General features: G+C 40.7%; 1 protein-coding gene across 3 annotated transcripts in view; it reads left to right on the top strand.

The window, feature by feature from the left end:
- The window catches only part of npr2 (natriuretic peptide receptor 2), a 65,222-nt gene that overhangs the window by 22,592 nt on the left and 24,701 nt on the right, over nucleotides 1-17,929 (top strand). For all 3 annotated transcript variants that reach the window (XM_074617969.1, XM_074617967.1, XM_074617968.1), the window contains exons 6-11: nucleotides 706-841; nucleotides 3,323-3,407; nucleotides 10,522-10,642; nucleotides 11,867-11,941; nucleotides 12,940-13,017; nucleotides 16,195-16,299. In XM_074617969.1, coding sequence (XP_074474070.1) covers nucleotides 706-841; nucleotides 3,323-3,407; nucleotides 10,522-10,642; nucleotides 11,867-11,941; nucleotides 12,940-13,017; nucleotides 16,195-16,299 — 600 coding nt within the window. The remainder of the gene's footprint in view (nucleotides 1-705; nucleotides 842-3,322; nucleotides 3,408-10,521; nucleotides 10,643-11,866; nucleotides 11,942-12,939; nucleotides 13,018-16,194; nucleotides 16,300-17,929) is intronic.

Raw genomic sequence — 17,929 nt, 5'->3', positions numbered from 1 at the left:
AATTGGGGCTTTTGAAGAAGATAATTTGTTAAATTATCGCTGCATCCTACATACTTAGAGGAACAGTGTGACATTTTACTCGTCGTCGTCGTCACTGTGAGGGTTACCAGGCAACCAGCGGAGACTCCAGGACAGAAATTTGTAGTGCATTATGGTATAGTTTTACTATTGTAGTGAGCATAGATCCACTAGATATTACAGTGCATTGTGGCAATCAATAAGTGTCCTCAGATGTATTCCACAAATTTGAATTACATGTCGGACACTTAAGAAAAAAATGACTGACCACGTAATAGCGTCCTAAAAAGTGAATAGTGATTCATTCTGGACACAGCCATAGACATTTGAAATAACGCAAATACTCAAAATCAATTCTTAGACAATTTTAGACGGTAAAGATCACAGCTAAAGAGTTGGAAAGAAGACTGAGAGTCTGCAGCCATGCTAACAGTTGTGAAACTAACAAATGTGATGTCATATTTCATATGGGAGCTAGTGGAACAGCGGCTATAGCCTGGAGGTGACATCTGCGCACCCTCCGTGATTGCACAACAACTGATAAACAATGTCATCAACATCGTCCTTAACAATAAATGGATAGTATTATAAATTGCTGTGGGAACATGCTGTGAAGTGAGCTTACAACAGGCTCAACGTAGCTTTATTTTCATCCATTTAGATGAGCATTTTCCTCTGTGTTTGCAGCTTGTTGCGTACTACAACGGAACCACCAAAGACATCATTTGGTCCCAGACAGAGAGGATCCACTGGCCCAACGGGGGCCCGCCGCTGGATAACCCCCCCTGTGTGTTTTCCACAGACGACCCCTCTTGCAATGATGGTATGTCAACTCCGCCTCATCCTTCATAACAACACACTTAACTCTCTACTTAGAGTTAAATCTGCCTACAGATGTTTCTGAAGAGAAGAATTCTCTAGAAACAAGATGCAAACGGTTGACTAATGGAAACACACAGATTTCGGGAAATTGCATGAAAAGAATTATGACAAGGAAGTTCATGCACAGCGTTATTCCACACTTAATGGCAGATTCTTTCTCTTGACTTAGAGTGAGTTTGAATCGCTCATCAGATGGATATTACAGTGCACTAATGCTTTGTTCATATTATCGCTGTCATCTCTTCATGGCCTGTGATATTTTCATTGATGCTGTGATAATAAATGTGTTGTTTTTCTTCAATTTCAATCCCAACCCTCTTCCACAATGAAGTGAAAGAGCAACATGTAGAAGTATAATATTTGCTCGAATAACAAGGCGGGGGTGAAAGATAAGTGCTGGAAATGGTCTTTGTTGCATGAACGGAGTGACAGTTTCAGAGGGAAATGTCACCGATGATGAACTGAGGAGGAAAACCACTGCAATTATAAATGTATTTGGGTGTGAAGGAGGGATAATGAGTGGAGGAGCAATAAATCTGACTCCCGTCACAAATCCGAAGCCATCCGTAAATAGTTTGCAGAGTTGAGAGCCTGGATGTCGCCTTCAACAGTGTCGCTTTCAGCACCAAGGACAATGAGTGTTCAGGACTTCGATGAAACATATTGACATGTACGGACACACAAAGCACAATGACAGCAGTGTCTCGTCTACAGAGTAAAGAAACGGAGAATCTTAGTATACTGTAGTCGTTTCCTGGCCCAGTCTGGTCTCCTAAAATTTACGTTGACGTCACATTGACTACATTTTGAAGGAAACTTTTTTTTCTTTTTCCAGATTACATTCGTTTTTGACGTATCACAAATACATTTCTAATCACAGTCTGCGGGAATCTGCGTAGGGCATCCCTGTTTCCTAAAAATTTAGTTCCAATACAACTAAACGACATCCTCAATTACGTTTGGAGGGAAACAAATTTTGTTGCAGATTACGTTTGTCTTGAACGTATCACAAATAGTCCACGGACAGCCACTTTGAGTGACGTAGTACAACGAGCAATGCGCAGAGGTGACCATTAATGAAAGTTGCGTTGAATAATAACATTATTGGCCTAATAATGTGTATAAAAAACAAGACAGTCCACTAAGGGAGGGCGGGAGGGTCAAACAAACACAGGAGTTTCCCCCAGGAGACTGCTGTTTGTGTCCCGTGTGAAACTAAAAGTCAGAGTTCACCTGCGTCATTTTGAGCCAAACCATGATGATGTAAATAATGTAACAAATGTACTTATTTTAAGCCAAACCATCATGTTTTACTAAACCTTACCAAGTAGTTTGTTGCATTTCTGTTTTTGTTTCAACTTATAACATCAACCACGTGTTTAAAAATTCTGCAAACGTAATCTGAGAGAAAATACGTTTCCCTCGAAGCATAATAGAGACGTAGTAATGATGGTGTAGCCAGCGGATATCGAAGTCAAGTCTTCCCTTCTCCGTGCGCTGCTCATTGTTGACAGTCCGATTAGCAACTTGTACGACGTGTACGACTGGATTGTTGCACAAGTAGCCAGTTTACAAGCTCATTTTAAACCAATAAAAACCTAAATCATCGACAGACAATAGCTGGTTGGTTCCCAGATTGCATTATGGCCAATCCGTTCCCCCTCTTTTGCTCTCCACACGGACCGTTTACCTATTCAACCAAAGCCTGCTTAAACATGATTGGTAAGGGAACGTCATTTTGTTGGAGACGGGGTTGTCTGGCTCCAGCTGTGTAAATCTTCTCATCTCAATCTTGGAATGAAAGCAAACGCGTATTCCAAAATGTTGAACTATTCCTTTAATGTTTGCTATTTTACCGTATTTGCAGGTAAGAGAACACGAACACAAAAGATATTTTTTGTCCATGATGTGAAAGTGATGTGCTTTCTTTGTAAATTTCCAAAAATGTATAGATTTACACAGCTACACAGAATTTGAACACAACCTAATATCTGCTCTCAGTGAACCTGCTGAATAATATAGACTGTAATTGCTCGTTTACAGGTCTTCAGTTTCACTGTTTCATGAATGCAGTGAAGTGAAACATCTTCTGGTGTTGACAAGTGTTAGAAATGATATTTCCCTGATGATGAGTATCATCTTATCCTGCGATTTACAGCAGGTGGTACAATTAGTCTCCATTAGGGCTTTAAATATCTATCAGGAATGTCAGAGAGGTGTAATTGTGTGAAATTGTTGCCGGTTTTTGTGGTTGACATATTGCTAAAGCACTGCAGCTGTACTTCAGGAAGTCACAGCTGTGTTTTTCACAGCACAGCACAGCGCTCTTTTTTCTTCTCTCTTTTCAAAGATATGAATGTGGACATCTGTTGAACATATGAGAGACAACTGAGTGTGGAATCCTTCTTCTCCTGTTTTCCAGGTCATCTACCAGTTCTGGGTATCGTAGCTGTGGGATCCGGCTTGGCGCTCATCATTTTTGGAATCTCCAGCTTCCTCATTTACAGGTGAGTTTGATTACGCCGAGCTGACGCTTCCTGTCTGTGCTGCTTTTTAGCTCAAACAGTAGAAATGCAGATATTACTTTTTTTTTACTCTCAAAGAAGGAGAGAAAAAGAGAAAGATGTGTGTTTGAAACAGAATTTATGGGTCGTGCTGCTATAGGTGCCAGTGTGGTATTTACTCAATTGTTGCCACGGCAACGGCTCAGCAGGTGACGGCGTTAAAGCAGCGGTGAAGTGTGTTTAAGCTGCCAAGTGAGCTCATATACTGGCCTACAACAACAACAACCCCTCACTGCAATTCTCACTTAATGATCATCAGTGTGTTCATTAAGTTCAGTTTCATTTGTGCTGGATTAAAGCTAATCGCTACCTATTTTAATAATTCACTCGCATGCTGATGTCGGATGAAAAACCAGTCAAGGTGATTGTGTGCTTCTCTCAAAGGATGTTTGTTTGTTTATCAAAGTCTTTTGGCAAATATGTCTGGTTTTCAACTTCAAAACAAGGCTGTATTTCTTAAACAGCAAAAATCTGTAATTGAGTCCTGAAAGTCATAGTTTTCAAAACAATTGGAAAAAAGCTGCCTCTGTGGTGAAGTCATTCTGAATGTGCTTCCAATGCAGAGCGACTGTTTCAAACAATTGGTGGAATCGAGTAGTTTATTCAGTTGTTTCCTGGTAGATACTGATAGTAGCTGAGGTTTCTTCCCCTTTTTGCCAGTTAAAGTTTTTTTGGGAAGGAGATTTAACTTATCCAAGTTGAGGATGTAAAGATTGCAAAGCCCTTGAGGCAAATTTGCAATTTTGGGTTATAAAATCAAATTGACATGACTTGATTTGACCGTGGCTTCGGACACTGAGGTGATGTCCTCAGTATTGTTTCCTATTTACATTCTACAATTGCAAATACATATATGTATACATTTTTTTCTATATCTTTCAATGTGGCAAAAATGCACTTGTGTCATCATGTGGTGAGATACATTTTACACAAAACCTTACTGAGCTTGTTGAGCCTTAAAGGCACAGTCACTGGGCGACAGCACAGTGAAGGCTACTGTTTTGGAGCGCTGGAGAAGAATTGATTTCCTGTCAAACAAGTTTGATTTTTTTCTGGGTTAATAAATTATGGTATCGGATCGCTGCATAGACTGGCGTGCTCCCCGATCCCAAATTTTGGGCAGTATCGGACGCATTTCTGATACTGGTATTGGAACAACCATAGGTGACATTAATATCTTTGATAGAAATATGTGATCTAGATTGTCAACCTGCTTTCATTCCTAACTCGTCACATACGGACGCTTGGTCAGGACCTCTTTGTGTCACTTTTTAACGCACTGGGTAGCCCTACGTGCCAAACTATGACGCTCCACTATGGTTGCAGTTTCAAACACTTGGTTAATGTTGTGAATTCAAACAAAACTACTTGATTATGTTTAGTAAAATATTGTGGTTTGGTTTAAAATAAGTATGTTTGTTATGTAAGTTAAGTTATGAAGCCTACGTGAGTTAAGTAGTCAACGTAATTAAGTCAACGTTGTCTTTTGGTTTCACACGGGACACTCACCTAATCTCCAGGGTGAAAGTCCTACGTTTGTTTGACCCATCCATCCACCCTGACCTCCTCCCTATATGCGGACTGCCTGACTTTAGCAGCAGTTGCTCTGAGCGTCTGCTTTATTTCTGTGGATGGGTTTACGTTGGAGTTACTTGAAAGCCCGGTGCGTCTCATACAGACCCTCAAGGGTGCCTTGTGAGTCGGTATGAGACGCCGAGGGCTGTGACAAAGCGTCGTATTTGACGCCCTGGGAATGAGACCAGGCTGAGATTGTTTGAGTTAAAAATAAATGGTTATGTAATTAGGTGTTTAAATAAGTGTTAGTGTTGATTGCCCGCCCCCGATAAAATAATTGCCTGCCTCATTTCTAATGGTTGTAACTTTGTGCTCTGCATTCAGCTGTAAAAACAAATTCAAATGAAGTGTTACAGTGTCCCAAGGGGCACAGTCTACATGTTTATGGAAATCATTCTGTGCTAGTTTGAGCCTCATTTAATTACACAAGAAGTTAATCATACATTGCCCTGAGCAATTAAGCTACTGGAAGGATTGCAAATGTCATGGGTGAAATCTGCATGTAATGAAAGAAAATTCATGTTTCTATCTTTCCCCTTTTCATCACTTCTTCTTCTTCGTCTTTCGGTTAATTATGTTCCCGACTAATAAACGATGATGTAAGGAGGAGCTGATTTACATGTCACCCCACAGCTCTAACTAACAAATCACACAAATCACTTTTTCTAATACTGACTATTAACACAAAGAAGTGTTAATCACCAGCCAATCAGAATGGATTTTGATCAGAGGAATGGTGGAAGAAAGACGGAGGAGCAGCTATCCGCCTGAGGTAAATCCACTGAACCTGAATCTGAGTTGATCTTGTTCAATATCAAATAACTACCAGATAATTAGACGCAGAGTGTGCACTTCATTCTGAAAACATTGACATCTTCTTCTCTGTTTTTTTTGCAGCTCACAGTTCAGCAAGCACAGCATGGCGTCCTAACTAGCTAGCTAGTTTTTCCTGGATTCTTGGCCAGTAAGTTTTTTATGAAATATGCTTCTTCTTTTCTTGGAGTTCATTTTTAAAAAATTCTGCGATCCAAGTGTAACATTCGGTGACTTATGGTAACAAGTTTCTATTTCTGTTATGGGAACCCAACAGGGAAACTCTGTGATGCATTTTTGGTCCTGACCCACAGTTTTTGCACTCTCTGCTCTAGTTCAACTATATTTAGATTCATCATTTACATAAATGACAGTTGTATATATGGAAAGCTATTTTTCGCAGACCAGAACCTGTCGTCTTTTATTGGATTTTGAGTCGACTTAATGCGCCCCATGGTCATGAAACTGTAAATGTAAACCTCCTGTTCAAGTAAAAAGCATAAAAATACACCATCATTAGAAGTTCAAAGAGTTTCTGCGAGGGCTCTGTTTGATACTAAAGGCTAACGAATCACTTCCTGTTTTTGCAGACACCAGTGGAGCTTTGCTGATGGACAGAGAGGCCGACAGCAGAGCTGTTTACAGCCCGTCTTTAAGATCATCCAGCTGCTGAGAGGCCTCCATGTTCACTACTTGACCTATAAAAAAAACACCACTAAAAATGTTTAAAACACTTTGGAGTTTTGTCACTGTTAGGAGTTATTCTCAGATCAATCAGCTGATAACCCAGAGTTTCACAACCTCGGGGTCGCTTGATATACATAGGGGGTTGCAATTTATAAGAATGATATATTAAATTGTATTTTATATATTTTTAATAGGAAAAAAAAATAATAGAAAATATATTATTGTTTCTATCTTTTTATATTTGCTGCTGCTTACATGTTTTTTTTTTTTTTAAATGAAAATCAAGATTTTATACTCAGATTAATTATATTTCTAATAAGCTGGGGTGATGGGGAATTTTATATCTAGTTCACAGGGCAGAAAAGGTTGAGTCTAATAAAATGAGGGAGCCCATTACTGTGAAATTATTGGTGTATTTTGTATCAGAAATGGGTGGCTGGTTGGATAGTTTTGATAATAGGTTGCTTCTCTGACATGATACAACTATTGCCTGTGTAAAATGTACACAATAGTCAAATTTGGTGAATATACAATTTAATAAAAAGCAACCTTTGTATTAAATTCTCTGTTTCTTTGTATTACTTTTTGGAGCTACAACAAACCATTTGACTGGCTTAATAAGTCAGTCGTTAAGTCTCATTTTTCTTAAAAATAATTCTTGTTTCAAGTCAGTATCTCAAATAAGGCAGGTGACTGCACTGGTACGGTATTGGTGAGACAAGTTGATTTCAATGACAAACAGGTGATTTACTCGACACTGCAAAAACATACAACGCTGTCAAAATGAAACAATGCTCACTGATTTCTACTTTTCATGGAGCGACGTTAAGTCTCGTCCCGCAGCACTCAGTAGATATTAACCCGGTGGACTGTCGGCAGCTCTCCGTTGATCTTGGAGTCTGATGTGCTGCAGGAGTGTGAGGGGATGTTGAGCAGAGCAGCAGTGGCTCTGTTGTTTTAATGGAGGGGTTGGTCCAGCAGAGGTATTCACATATGGGACTTATGAAACAATAGGCCCAGTGTGGAGCCCCACACTTTGCCCCTCTGGCTGCCAGAGGTCTCTAAACGAGGCTCCTTAAATAGAAAAATACCTTTTTTTTTTTTTTGGTGGTGGTGGTGGTGGATGGGGCTGGAGGGTACCGGTGGTTAAATGGTGTTTCCTGTCCTCAAAATGGTTGCACATAGGCACGTCCTGGAGTATTTGTAGACACAAGCATCAGAATCAAATTTCTGGACCGTCCGACTACACAGTTTGACCCTGGTGAAAAAAAGGTCTGAGCCACATTTGGGGGCGAACTGGGATAGTTCGGGGAAAGGCTAAAACACCGATATGCAAACGCTGCAATAATTTCCTGCAGCCATCTGGAAGTGTTTTACACCTTTTAGATTGGGTTGGAATGCATGGCCTCTGCTCGTTTTTCATTTCAAGTGTTTCAGACTGAAAATGAATTTCCTCCTCCCTCCCCCCTCCCAAAAAAAAAAAAAACCCTCTCCGGACTAATAGTTTTATTTTTTTGCCGCAATCCTTAAGTATCCAGAAACAGCAGCTCCTCTGAGATTTGCCCCAGATGTGTTGATTCGCTGGAATGCCTTTTCCCCACTGTGGTGCTCGGTGTTTGCCAGTCAGACTGATAATAAACAAACAAAAACAAAAATAACACTCAAGACATGTCATAAATATAACTGACATGAAAATGACTAGATTAATTAATGTGGTTCGGCTGTGCAGACGTTTGAAGGTTGTTTGCTGTTGTGGAGGACGGTGGAGCAGTTTCTGCTGTCATTCGTCCACCTATGACTCACCATATAGGACACAGAAGTGATCAGGAGAATAACTTACATTACTTTATAAAGTTTCTGTTTCTGTAGTCTAAATTGTGAGTTACTGTTTTAACTTACTATATTTTCGTTGCTGAAGTCTAAATACTGACTTCTGTGTAAGTTACCCAGTTGTTTCGTTGTTGTTTGTATAATCTTTGAGGGAAATAACCGTTGCAAACTCTGTTTTCATGGGAATTAGTTGCTGTTTGAGAGCAGTATTTGAAAATGATTCAAATTCAAATGATAAACATGTGCAATAGTGTCAAGTTCTGATAAACATGGCGCATGGCGCATTACTTGTGCTGATACAGCTGTATTCAATCTCGTGCTATGTGAAATTTTGAACCTAACATTTGGGTTCCATTTAAGATATTTAAGACATTTATGGCATTAACTCTTTCTGGTTTTAGTGGTCCAGTTACTTTGAGTTTTAAAGGGACTGTTCGTAAGAATCAGAAATTGCTTGTTAACAGCGACACCTGTGGCCGTTAAGTCAACGAAAGTCAGCGTCCTGTTGCTCGGGCTCGCGCTTGTGCTCGCTCTACAAAGACATGAACGAGCATCGCTCAAAACAGTGAGGCGACACACGTCAGCTAAAACCACAATATCACCCTATATTTCAGCTGCTTGGCAGTAATGTTAGCTGACCAGACGAAGGTCTCTCCATGAATCAATGCTGATCCTAGTGTTGGCTTTTCCTGCTTCAGCCTCCCGACCGCGGTCAGAAGGAACAGGGGAGACACCGAACGAGACGATAACGTTTCTCGCTGCGGAGCCCTGTCACTTCACAAGACACGGGAAACCTCTGTTGGTCTGGAGGAGCTGCAGCAGTTATTTCTGCACAAACGTCCACTGTACATTCACTAGATATTCTCAGAGCTACTAACTCTTCTGCACTGTGTAGTGTGCGTGCATGCACGTGAGAGTGGAGCGAAAGAGCGAGAACGAGCGCGGCGTGTGAGTGAAGGCAAGCAGGCAGAGGAGCAGAGGAGAGACTCCGGTCCTGGAGACCAAAGCTACGGTCTCCCTCGCGTCCTCCGACCGCGGCCAACACTGTTTTGCAAGACGGGCTTCACTAGATATAACTTTGCGGTTTCGGTGCTTCCATTTAGTTTGTGTTGGAGTCTGAGTCTGAACAGCGTAGCCACACGGGAGCGAGCATGGGACACCGACCCGGATTGATTTATACGTGTAAGAAGTTACAAACAGTCCCTTTAAGGAAGCACCGTGTTTACAGTGTTTGAGATGGGAGTTATTTCGGTACCAGTGTTAGTACTAAGATAAGGTTAGAACATCTGAGTCCGCTCTCAGTGAGGTTGATAAAAATAAGGAGTGTGGGTGTAAGAACTGAAGTGGATTCTAATCTTCATCATGGTCATCATTGTTTTTCATTTTCTGAGAAGAAATGACCTATGAGTCACTTCTTTAAAGTAAAGAAGAGAGAAGGATTTCTCTCAATCAACAATCATTTCAAGTCACAAATAATAACGAGAAGGGTTAAAATTTGACTTTTGACCTTCTATTACGTAAAGTTACTGATTTTAAATCTGTTGATTCCAGTATGGGTGTTTACAGTTTAATGTTGTTGCATATTTCAGCATGTGTTTGAAAGAAAGAGCCCTTTGTCTAGGACTATAAAAACAAATCACCTAAAGTAGTTTTCCACTTCATCAAAGTTCAATAAGTGCAGCATATGGCCCAGAGAAGTTCAAATCTAATAAAATGCAAACACACGCCTGCACGCGTAAACACACGTACATCACAGCATGCAAACGCTGTTCCTGCAAATCAGATCTGAGAGCGCTATCTCAGGAAATACCACCAGAAAGATGGAGATGCTGCACAAATAGAGCGATTAACTCTTTGTTTAAGGTTGATTTACAGATTCAAACCATGTTGTTTTAAATCCACTTTGTCCTCTAAATAAAACTGTGAGTCAACAGATCACCTCACCTCTGTTGGATTTTTATTAATTTATTTCCTTTATATAAAAAGTGAAATTGGACGATACAGAATTCAAGCAGTTCAAGTCCCAATTCTGTGGTAAAAACATCAGCTCACCCTTGCTTCCGAACCCAGTGCACTTTATGTGAGATTGTTCCTCTGTTCTTTGTGCTTCTGTCCTTGTTGATTTCACCACCTGCTTTTTCTCTTTTTGCAGGAAACTGAAGCTGGAGAAAGAGCTGGCTGGAATGCTGTGGAGGATACGGTGGGAGGACCTTCAGTTCGAGAGCCCCAATAAATACCACAAGCGAGCCGGCAGTCGGCTCACCCTCTCGCAGGTACGTTACCTTCTCAAACATTGCTGCTGTAAGTACAGATCGATGTACCAGCACTGTCGGACAGAATATAATAAAAATGTGCAGGTGAGGTGACAGGAAACAAACGCACCAAAGCGCTTCTGAGAGTCAAAAAACGAAATACACCCACATGATCTCATATTAAAGCTGGCAGCTCTGAACATCTCATCATAATTCTGGGCTTTATATCACCTTTTTATTCCGTCAGTGTTGCTGGCACGGCCTCCGATGTGTGATTTACAAGTTGTTGTTCTTCTGGCAGGTTACATTGCAACGTCTGCCAGTGGGAAAGACTCAATACCGGGTCCTCAGCTTTCATTCACTACAGGACTGTTTATCTGTCTAGAGATGTAACTGCTGTAAAAATTGGACCCGCCAGGAATCGACGATGCTAATGTTGACATGTTTACATGCGGTGTAGCTGTGTATTAAAACGCAGTTTGTGTTTTTTTCTTAGAGAAAGCAAAGCTGCGGCCCTGAGAGAGTCCAAATCCTTTGTTAGTTCACACATTCCTGAAAGCTTTCCCAGTGGTTTATTGAAGGTGGCTGGGTTTTTGCGGTGGCAGACGCATATTAAATGATTGTTAAAATAAGCCCCCGTCTGGCCCCGCTCCCTACATCTATAATACCTCATCACGTTCTTCAAGTATCAGGTTCTAGTTGTCTGAGGGGCTAATGCATCTCCTTCGGGGTTGTGCTTTTTTTCGACCCACACGTGCAAGCGTTCATGAAAAGCACATGCGCACACCTTTTTCATTACTAGGTTTTCCGTCCAATTCCTGTGGATAATGTGCGTGTGGAAAACACAGTCATTTTCCAGACCGATGTATTTTCCAGCGTGCCATGTGTTGCCAACATTTGCATTTCTATACAAATGTGTAGTTGACTGTGCTGGCTGTCTGTATGCAGCGCGCCCACTTGATTTTTATTCACTCTGTGTTGCACTGCAGACATTTGCCCAAGGACTCGCGTTATAAAAACTGGAAACACTTTATTTTCTCAAACATTTAAGTGAAAGGCAATTTCAGGTTTCACAAAGAAAGGTATTTTGGATGAGAATGTCTTTTTTAGGAGGCTATGTTTGCGGTGAAGTGGAAGCAGTTTTTAAATGACCAATATTTAATCCCCTTTGCTCTAATCTACACGCCGCTAACTGACTTTTTTTTTTCTCCTTCTTCTTCTCACTACTCCTCTCCACCTTCTCAGAGAGGCTCCAGCTACGGCTCCTTGATAACTGCCCATGGAAAATATCAGCTATTTGCAAAAACGGGCTATTTTAAGGTAAGGCTTAGTGAGTTCTGACATTTTCAACTCCTGCGCACTCCTTTCCCACCCACACATGTGCACACTCGCAGAGAAAAAGCCGGAGAGCTGGAGAGGAGAGAGAGAGAGTGTGGGCGAATTTAGGTAGTTGGTTTTAATGTGAGCTGCAGAATGCGTCAATTTTCTTCTCCTTTTTTTTTTTTTTATTTCTTTGTTTCTACACTCCCGCCTCGCAGTCTGGACATGGCCATCAACTTGTTGCTGCGGTTAATTTGTCCGTTTAAGATGGAGGAGGTGTGCGGGAAATATGACAAAATAGAGCCTGCTGAATAATGAGATAGCTGTCTTTGTGTTTAGCTGCATGATGCAGGTTTTTTATATAAATGCTGATGTCACGGTGCAGCTTGAACGCCTCATGGACCATTGGGGGGGACTGATACGCTTCTCAAATTCAATACAGGCCCGAGGTGATTAAATCTGACACCAAACAGAGAGAAGCTCGACAACCGAATACTGGAAAAATAACCTCTGAAATAATCTTTATTCAGCAGTCAGAAGCCGAATGAATCCGCTCTCAAATATACGCCTTAACTGTATATATATTACTAAAGCTCCCACATGGACTCACACATGAACAGGTTTCATATAGTTGCTACAACAGCCTGTGGCTCTGAGATATTCACGTCGCTTCCTTTGGTTACTGATCCTCACATATCAAAGCGACAGATACAGTTCTTCTCCTGCAGCATCAGCAGCAGCAGAGAGAAATAGGCCCCAAATGTACCTGTAGGCTGTATTGCAAAATGTTGTAATGCTGCAAATCCTTGTTTGCACTTTTTATAGTATCAGTATGTTTCTCTTGTCGTTTTATTTTCCCTGCCTTTTTTTTTTACATCTAGACCAAAGTGCATCCTCGTCATGGTCTTAAATGTCCTCATAAAAAGCCGTGTATAAAGTGAACCATACATCAGTGTTGTCTGATTCATTGCTCTGTCTCTTCCTCGTGCTGCGCACAGGGGAACCTGGTGGCCATCAAGCATGTCAACAAGAAGAGGATAGAGCTGACCAGACAAGTTTTACTGGAACTCAAACATGTAAGTGTTCATTAAATGTCCTATGGTAGATTTTTGGAGTGGATTATTTTGTATTAATCAAGTTGTACAACATACAAGACTCTGTCCGTAGACCAATGATTGAATGAATGTGTGTTTGAGGAGGTCTATTCTCAAATTTTTTGTCCATTTTTTGAGCACTTTGTCATCTGCAGTAGGTCCAAAATGCGGCTGAATGGCTTTTAATCCAACCCCGTGTCCCTTCACTGGTTTCCAATTACAGTACAAGAATACAGCTCAAATTCCTCATAAGGAATTAAATGGGTTGGCTCCGCGCTATGTTTCTGACCTACTAAACACATTCTCTTCAAGGGTGCTCACTAATGTCAGTAGAGAAAAAATATTTCTTCTTATAATTCCAATTTTTTTTTTACCAAGGATGACTGAACATTTTTTGTCATGGCACCTAAACCTATTGTTCACAATCCACGCTGCTACTTCTGTATTTCCTTTTAGACGTGTAGCCTTTAATTGACTATTTTTTGTCATTTTATGTGGTTTTTAGGGCTGTCAAAGTTAACGCGATAATAACGCGATAATAACGCCACTAATTTCTTTAACACATTAACACAACTTGCAATTTTTAGGTTGTAGCGGGCTCAGTTTTAAAGCTAGAGTGAAGAAACTGGTATCATATGAAACAAAAAAAAACCTAAGGAATCCATCGGTAACAACCGATTATTTTGCAATTAACCATATCATACTAGCTTATCACAAAGGGGAAAATGGGTTCTATGGGTACCCACGAGTCTCCCCTTTACAGACATGCCCACTTTATGATAATCACATACACTTTAGTGCAAGTCATAATCAAGTCAGCACACTGACACACTGACAGCTGTTGTTACCTGTTGGGCTGCAGTTTGCCATGTTATGATTTGAGCATATTTTTTTATACTAAATGCAGTACCTGTGAGGGTTTCTGGACAATATATGTCATTGTTTTGTGTTGTTAATTGATTCCCAATCATGAATATATACATACATTTGCATAAAGCAAGCATATTTGCCCACTCCCATGTTGATAAGAGTATTAAATACTTGACAAATCTAAAAATAAAAATCAGTTAATACAGATTTAAGGAAAACAATATCAGTTGGTTTGTCAGTCCACAGCACAGACTGCCTTGGAGCTTGTATATTATTGGTCCCCAGAAGATGAATTCTGATGTCGTTGGTTATCTTTCCTCCGGTGCCACAATACGGTTGAAATGTAATACAATGACATTTCCTGAGCTCATTCCTGCACCCCTGAGGACGAACCCTTTTTTTCTTATAATGACCTCATGACCTTTCCTCTATGGGCACCCTCAGGGGACAAAACTGATACGTCTAGCTCCACTTCTTGTATTTCGAACCTCTATTTTGCTCTCAGTTTCTTTTTTTTCCTCAGAAAAAGTATCCAAAATTTCTTGCATTTGCCCATGAAATCCATCTGAGAGACCGCCGGCTTGTTGCTGTTTGTTTCTGAGTGTTTTCAGCGTTCTCAGTGTGACGAGAGCCATGCGCAGAGACCTTGGGGGTGAATTGTAAAAAAAAAAATCAATCTCCATCTCAACAAGTTGTATTCAGCAAATCATTTATTCACTCATTTAAAATAAAACAACCATGAATTGACATTATTGTACTCACCACTGCAGGGAAAAGACCTTCATACAAGGTTCAATCACTCCACCTGCTTTGCAAAACAAGTTGCTGAAAAAGTCTCACCATATTGGCATAGAATTTCTGACTCAGTAGGACAGTGAAAGCTTTATTTATTTACTTTTTTGGACCTGTTTGCAGGAAGTGGGAGTTGGCTCTTTATTAGTATGTTGGACCAGTACCACTGTTCCCTAAACTGTCTCTTCAACATCGTCTGCAGCAGTCTGTGATGAAAAGGTCCCTTCGGCTAGCGAGAGAGCGATAAGGAAGCTGACGGAGAGAAATGTATGTGGTTTGGTGATGGAAACACACTATGGCACTGGGAAACCCATAACTCGGAAATTACATGGGTGCTCATGAACAAGATGTTGCGCGTGGGGAAGATTTTTGGCTATTTCTTCACTTTTAAAATCAGTCTCCAACTCTCTCCGTCTCAGCTCTGTGTTTTTGGTCCTTTTTTTTTTTGTCGTGTGAGCTGCAGTCCGTCGGAGGAGAGGACTTTGGGCTTCTTGGATGCCTCTGTGGCCTCTCGGTCAGTCAGCAGGCACACATGGGAGAGAGGCTGCTGTCTGAGCTGGCAGCCTCTCAGTCGCCCCGGGGGCCTGATCGGCTGTCAAACCTCAGCTCATGAAAAAGCCAACCAGATGGGGGAAGAGACGGGGCCTGCCAGTGGAAACTTAACCACTTGTCTTCCAGCACTCTCTCTCTCCTCCTCCCCCCTTGGTGGTTCTCCTCCCCCCTCTACACCAGTGTGCAGCAGGGGAAATTATATAGGCCAAAGGGTAGGCTAACATCTCCGGAGCCGTGAAACAGGAGCGACTAACTCCCTGGTTTTGGTGTGAGAGCGCCTGTCACTCAGTGTGCTCAAAGCAGAAAAGTACGCTGTTGAAAGTGTGAACACCGTTTTTTGAAGTTTCATGCTGGCTGCGGAGAGATTGCCGCTTCTGTCAGCGCTTCATATGGGTTGGAATGAAAGCACGAGGTCCATGTAGCTTGTTTCTATAAAACACACTGTTCCCTCTTAATCACCTCTCTGTTTTCCTACTTTTTCATATTACAAGTGATTCATGTGTTGTATTGTAAAACCAGTGTGTGACTGGCGATTATTTTCCATGTAGAGCAGTTTTACACGCTCTGCCTGCTCCCGCTCTGATATTCCTGCTCCGAACATCCTCTCTCCGACACCTCAACGTTTTTTCTTTTTTCATCATCCTTAGCACACAGGCTCATTCATAACCTCCAAGGGCAATTTATGCACATGCACATGTTTCAACAGGGTGCCCTGAGCAGGAATGCGTCTCAACACGTAGAGAAAAGACACCGTGCCAGCTAGCCGACTGCAAATAGACTATTTTGATGAACTGCTGGCAACGTTATTCTCAAAACTTTGTATATAAATGAACCGTCAGTCCTCTTCCCCCCGCCCCCCGTCCTCTGTTTCCATGGGGTTTGGGAATGTGATGTTTGGAAAGAGTTACACTCACAGTTGCAGTGTGTTTGTGTGGTTATTTTCAGATGAGAGACGTTCAGTTCAACCATCTAACCAGGTTCATCGGAGCCTGCATTGACCCTCCGAACATCTGCATCGTAACGGAGTACTGTCCCAGAGGCAGCCTGCAGGTAATGTCTGCTACATACTTTTACCTTGACGCATTACTACGCTGTTGCTGAAGAAAGTTCTGACAATATCAAACAAGTCCTCCTCCACTCAAACATACATTTTGCTTATTGTCACCTCACTTGGATGTTTGAGCTTCACTGTGCAGAATGACACTAGGCGGCTGTTTTTACATTCTCCTGAAGGAAGAAAGTTTCTCCTTAAGACACATATCTTTATGACATCACAACTAGTGTGGAAACCAATTGTGGTACAGTATGCAGCTTACACAGGTGTGTAGGCCACATACACTGAGAATGGACTTTTCAGTGAAGTAGTCTTGTGTCCAGCAGTTAAACTTTTGAACCAAACAATATTTGCGTATTCATAGATTTTGGATTTTTCAATCGATGTAATTTTAAGAATTTTAATAAGTCATTTTAGTTTAACTTGTGGAAAAAATAACATTGCAGCAGAGTAATTTATATGTAATATAAAATATATGTATATATAATACGGTTCTTATCATTGTTGTACTACTTGTAAAGTCACCGCTGTTTTGTTTTTGCACCAATAAAAAAAAAATGTCTGGAAGGTAAGTTTTAAACAATGAAAAAAAAAATCGATATTTGTTAATAAAGTATTTACCCATAAGATCACATAATTTACACTGAAATGAATCTTCAAGAAACAGTTTGAAATTTTACTTTTATATGATGAAAATCAGATTGCATTTGTAAAACAAAAAAAAATGAATTGTATTTGATAATTTAACTTGCTGCTAATAAAACTCAGCGGCAGAGTGTTTTTTATACACAGTCCTCTACATTGATCATTTGACAAAAATAGAATTTCTTGAGAAATCTTAAAGTCTATTAGTCGAAGAACAGAACATTAAAGGACTAGTTCATCATTTTGGGAAAGCCGTCCTCTGGTTCCAGCTTCCACAACGTGAGGAGAAGCTGATCTTCTTTGTTTTATATTATTGTAAATTGAGCGTCGTTGGGTTATGGAGTGTTGGTCGAAACAAAACAAGCTATTTAAAGATGTCACCTTAGCATTTTGCACTATTTTACAGACTCATACTGATGAATCAACAATGAAAATAACTGTTAGTTGCAGCCCTATACATGTGCCATATTTCTGTTACATTCAAGCAAGCCCCTTGTTTCTTAGCTCAACTTTCCACCAAATTACACTGAAGAGGTTTTTGACTTCACAACACATCTTCACATACATACCATAACTTCAGGAATGATTTAATGCAATGTCCTCAACTTTTATTCCAAAAGTGAATGTGAGAGGATTTGTAAACAAACTTCAGTTGCTTAGTGATTTATACATTAATGCATGCAGCCTAATTAATCACTGAATGAAAAGTTTCTAACATAAACCAACTAGTGGACTTTTCTTGTTGCAGCACCGTGAGAGTAAACACTTTTTAGCATAGACAACCTCGTCAAGCTGCTATTCCTGGCAGTGTTTGTACCGAGCTCTGCCCGCTGAGCTCTACGGCACCAAGTGCCTTATTTAGTCTGCAGTGTGAGCTTACACTACATGGCGAGCTCACCTTTGAAGTGTCACATATTTTTGTCTTTGTCTCATATTCAATCTTTTGCGATTTGTATTTTTTGTTTTTACTCTAAAAAGCAG

Source organism: Sebastes fasciatus, chromosome 19, assembly GCF_043250625.1.
Source record: "Sebastes fasciatus isolate fSebFas1 chromosome 19, fSebFas1.pri, whole genome shotgun sequence".
Taxonomy (NCBI): domain Eukaryota; kingdom Metazoa; phylum Chordata; class Actinopteri; order Perciformes; family Sebastidae; genus Sebastes; species Sebastes fasciatus.
The sequence above is the reverse complement of the archived record's forward strand: the minus strand, read 5'-3'. Positions and strand labels throughout refer to the sequence as shown.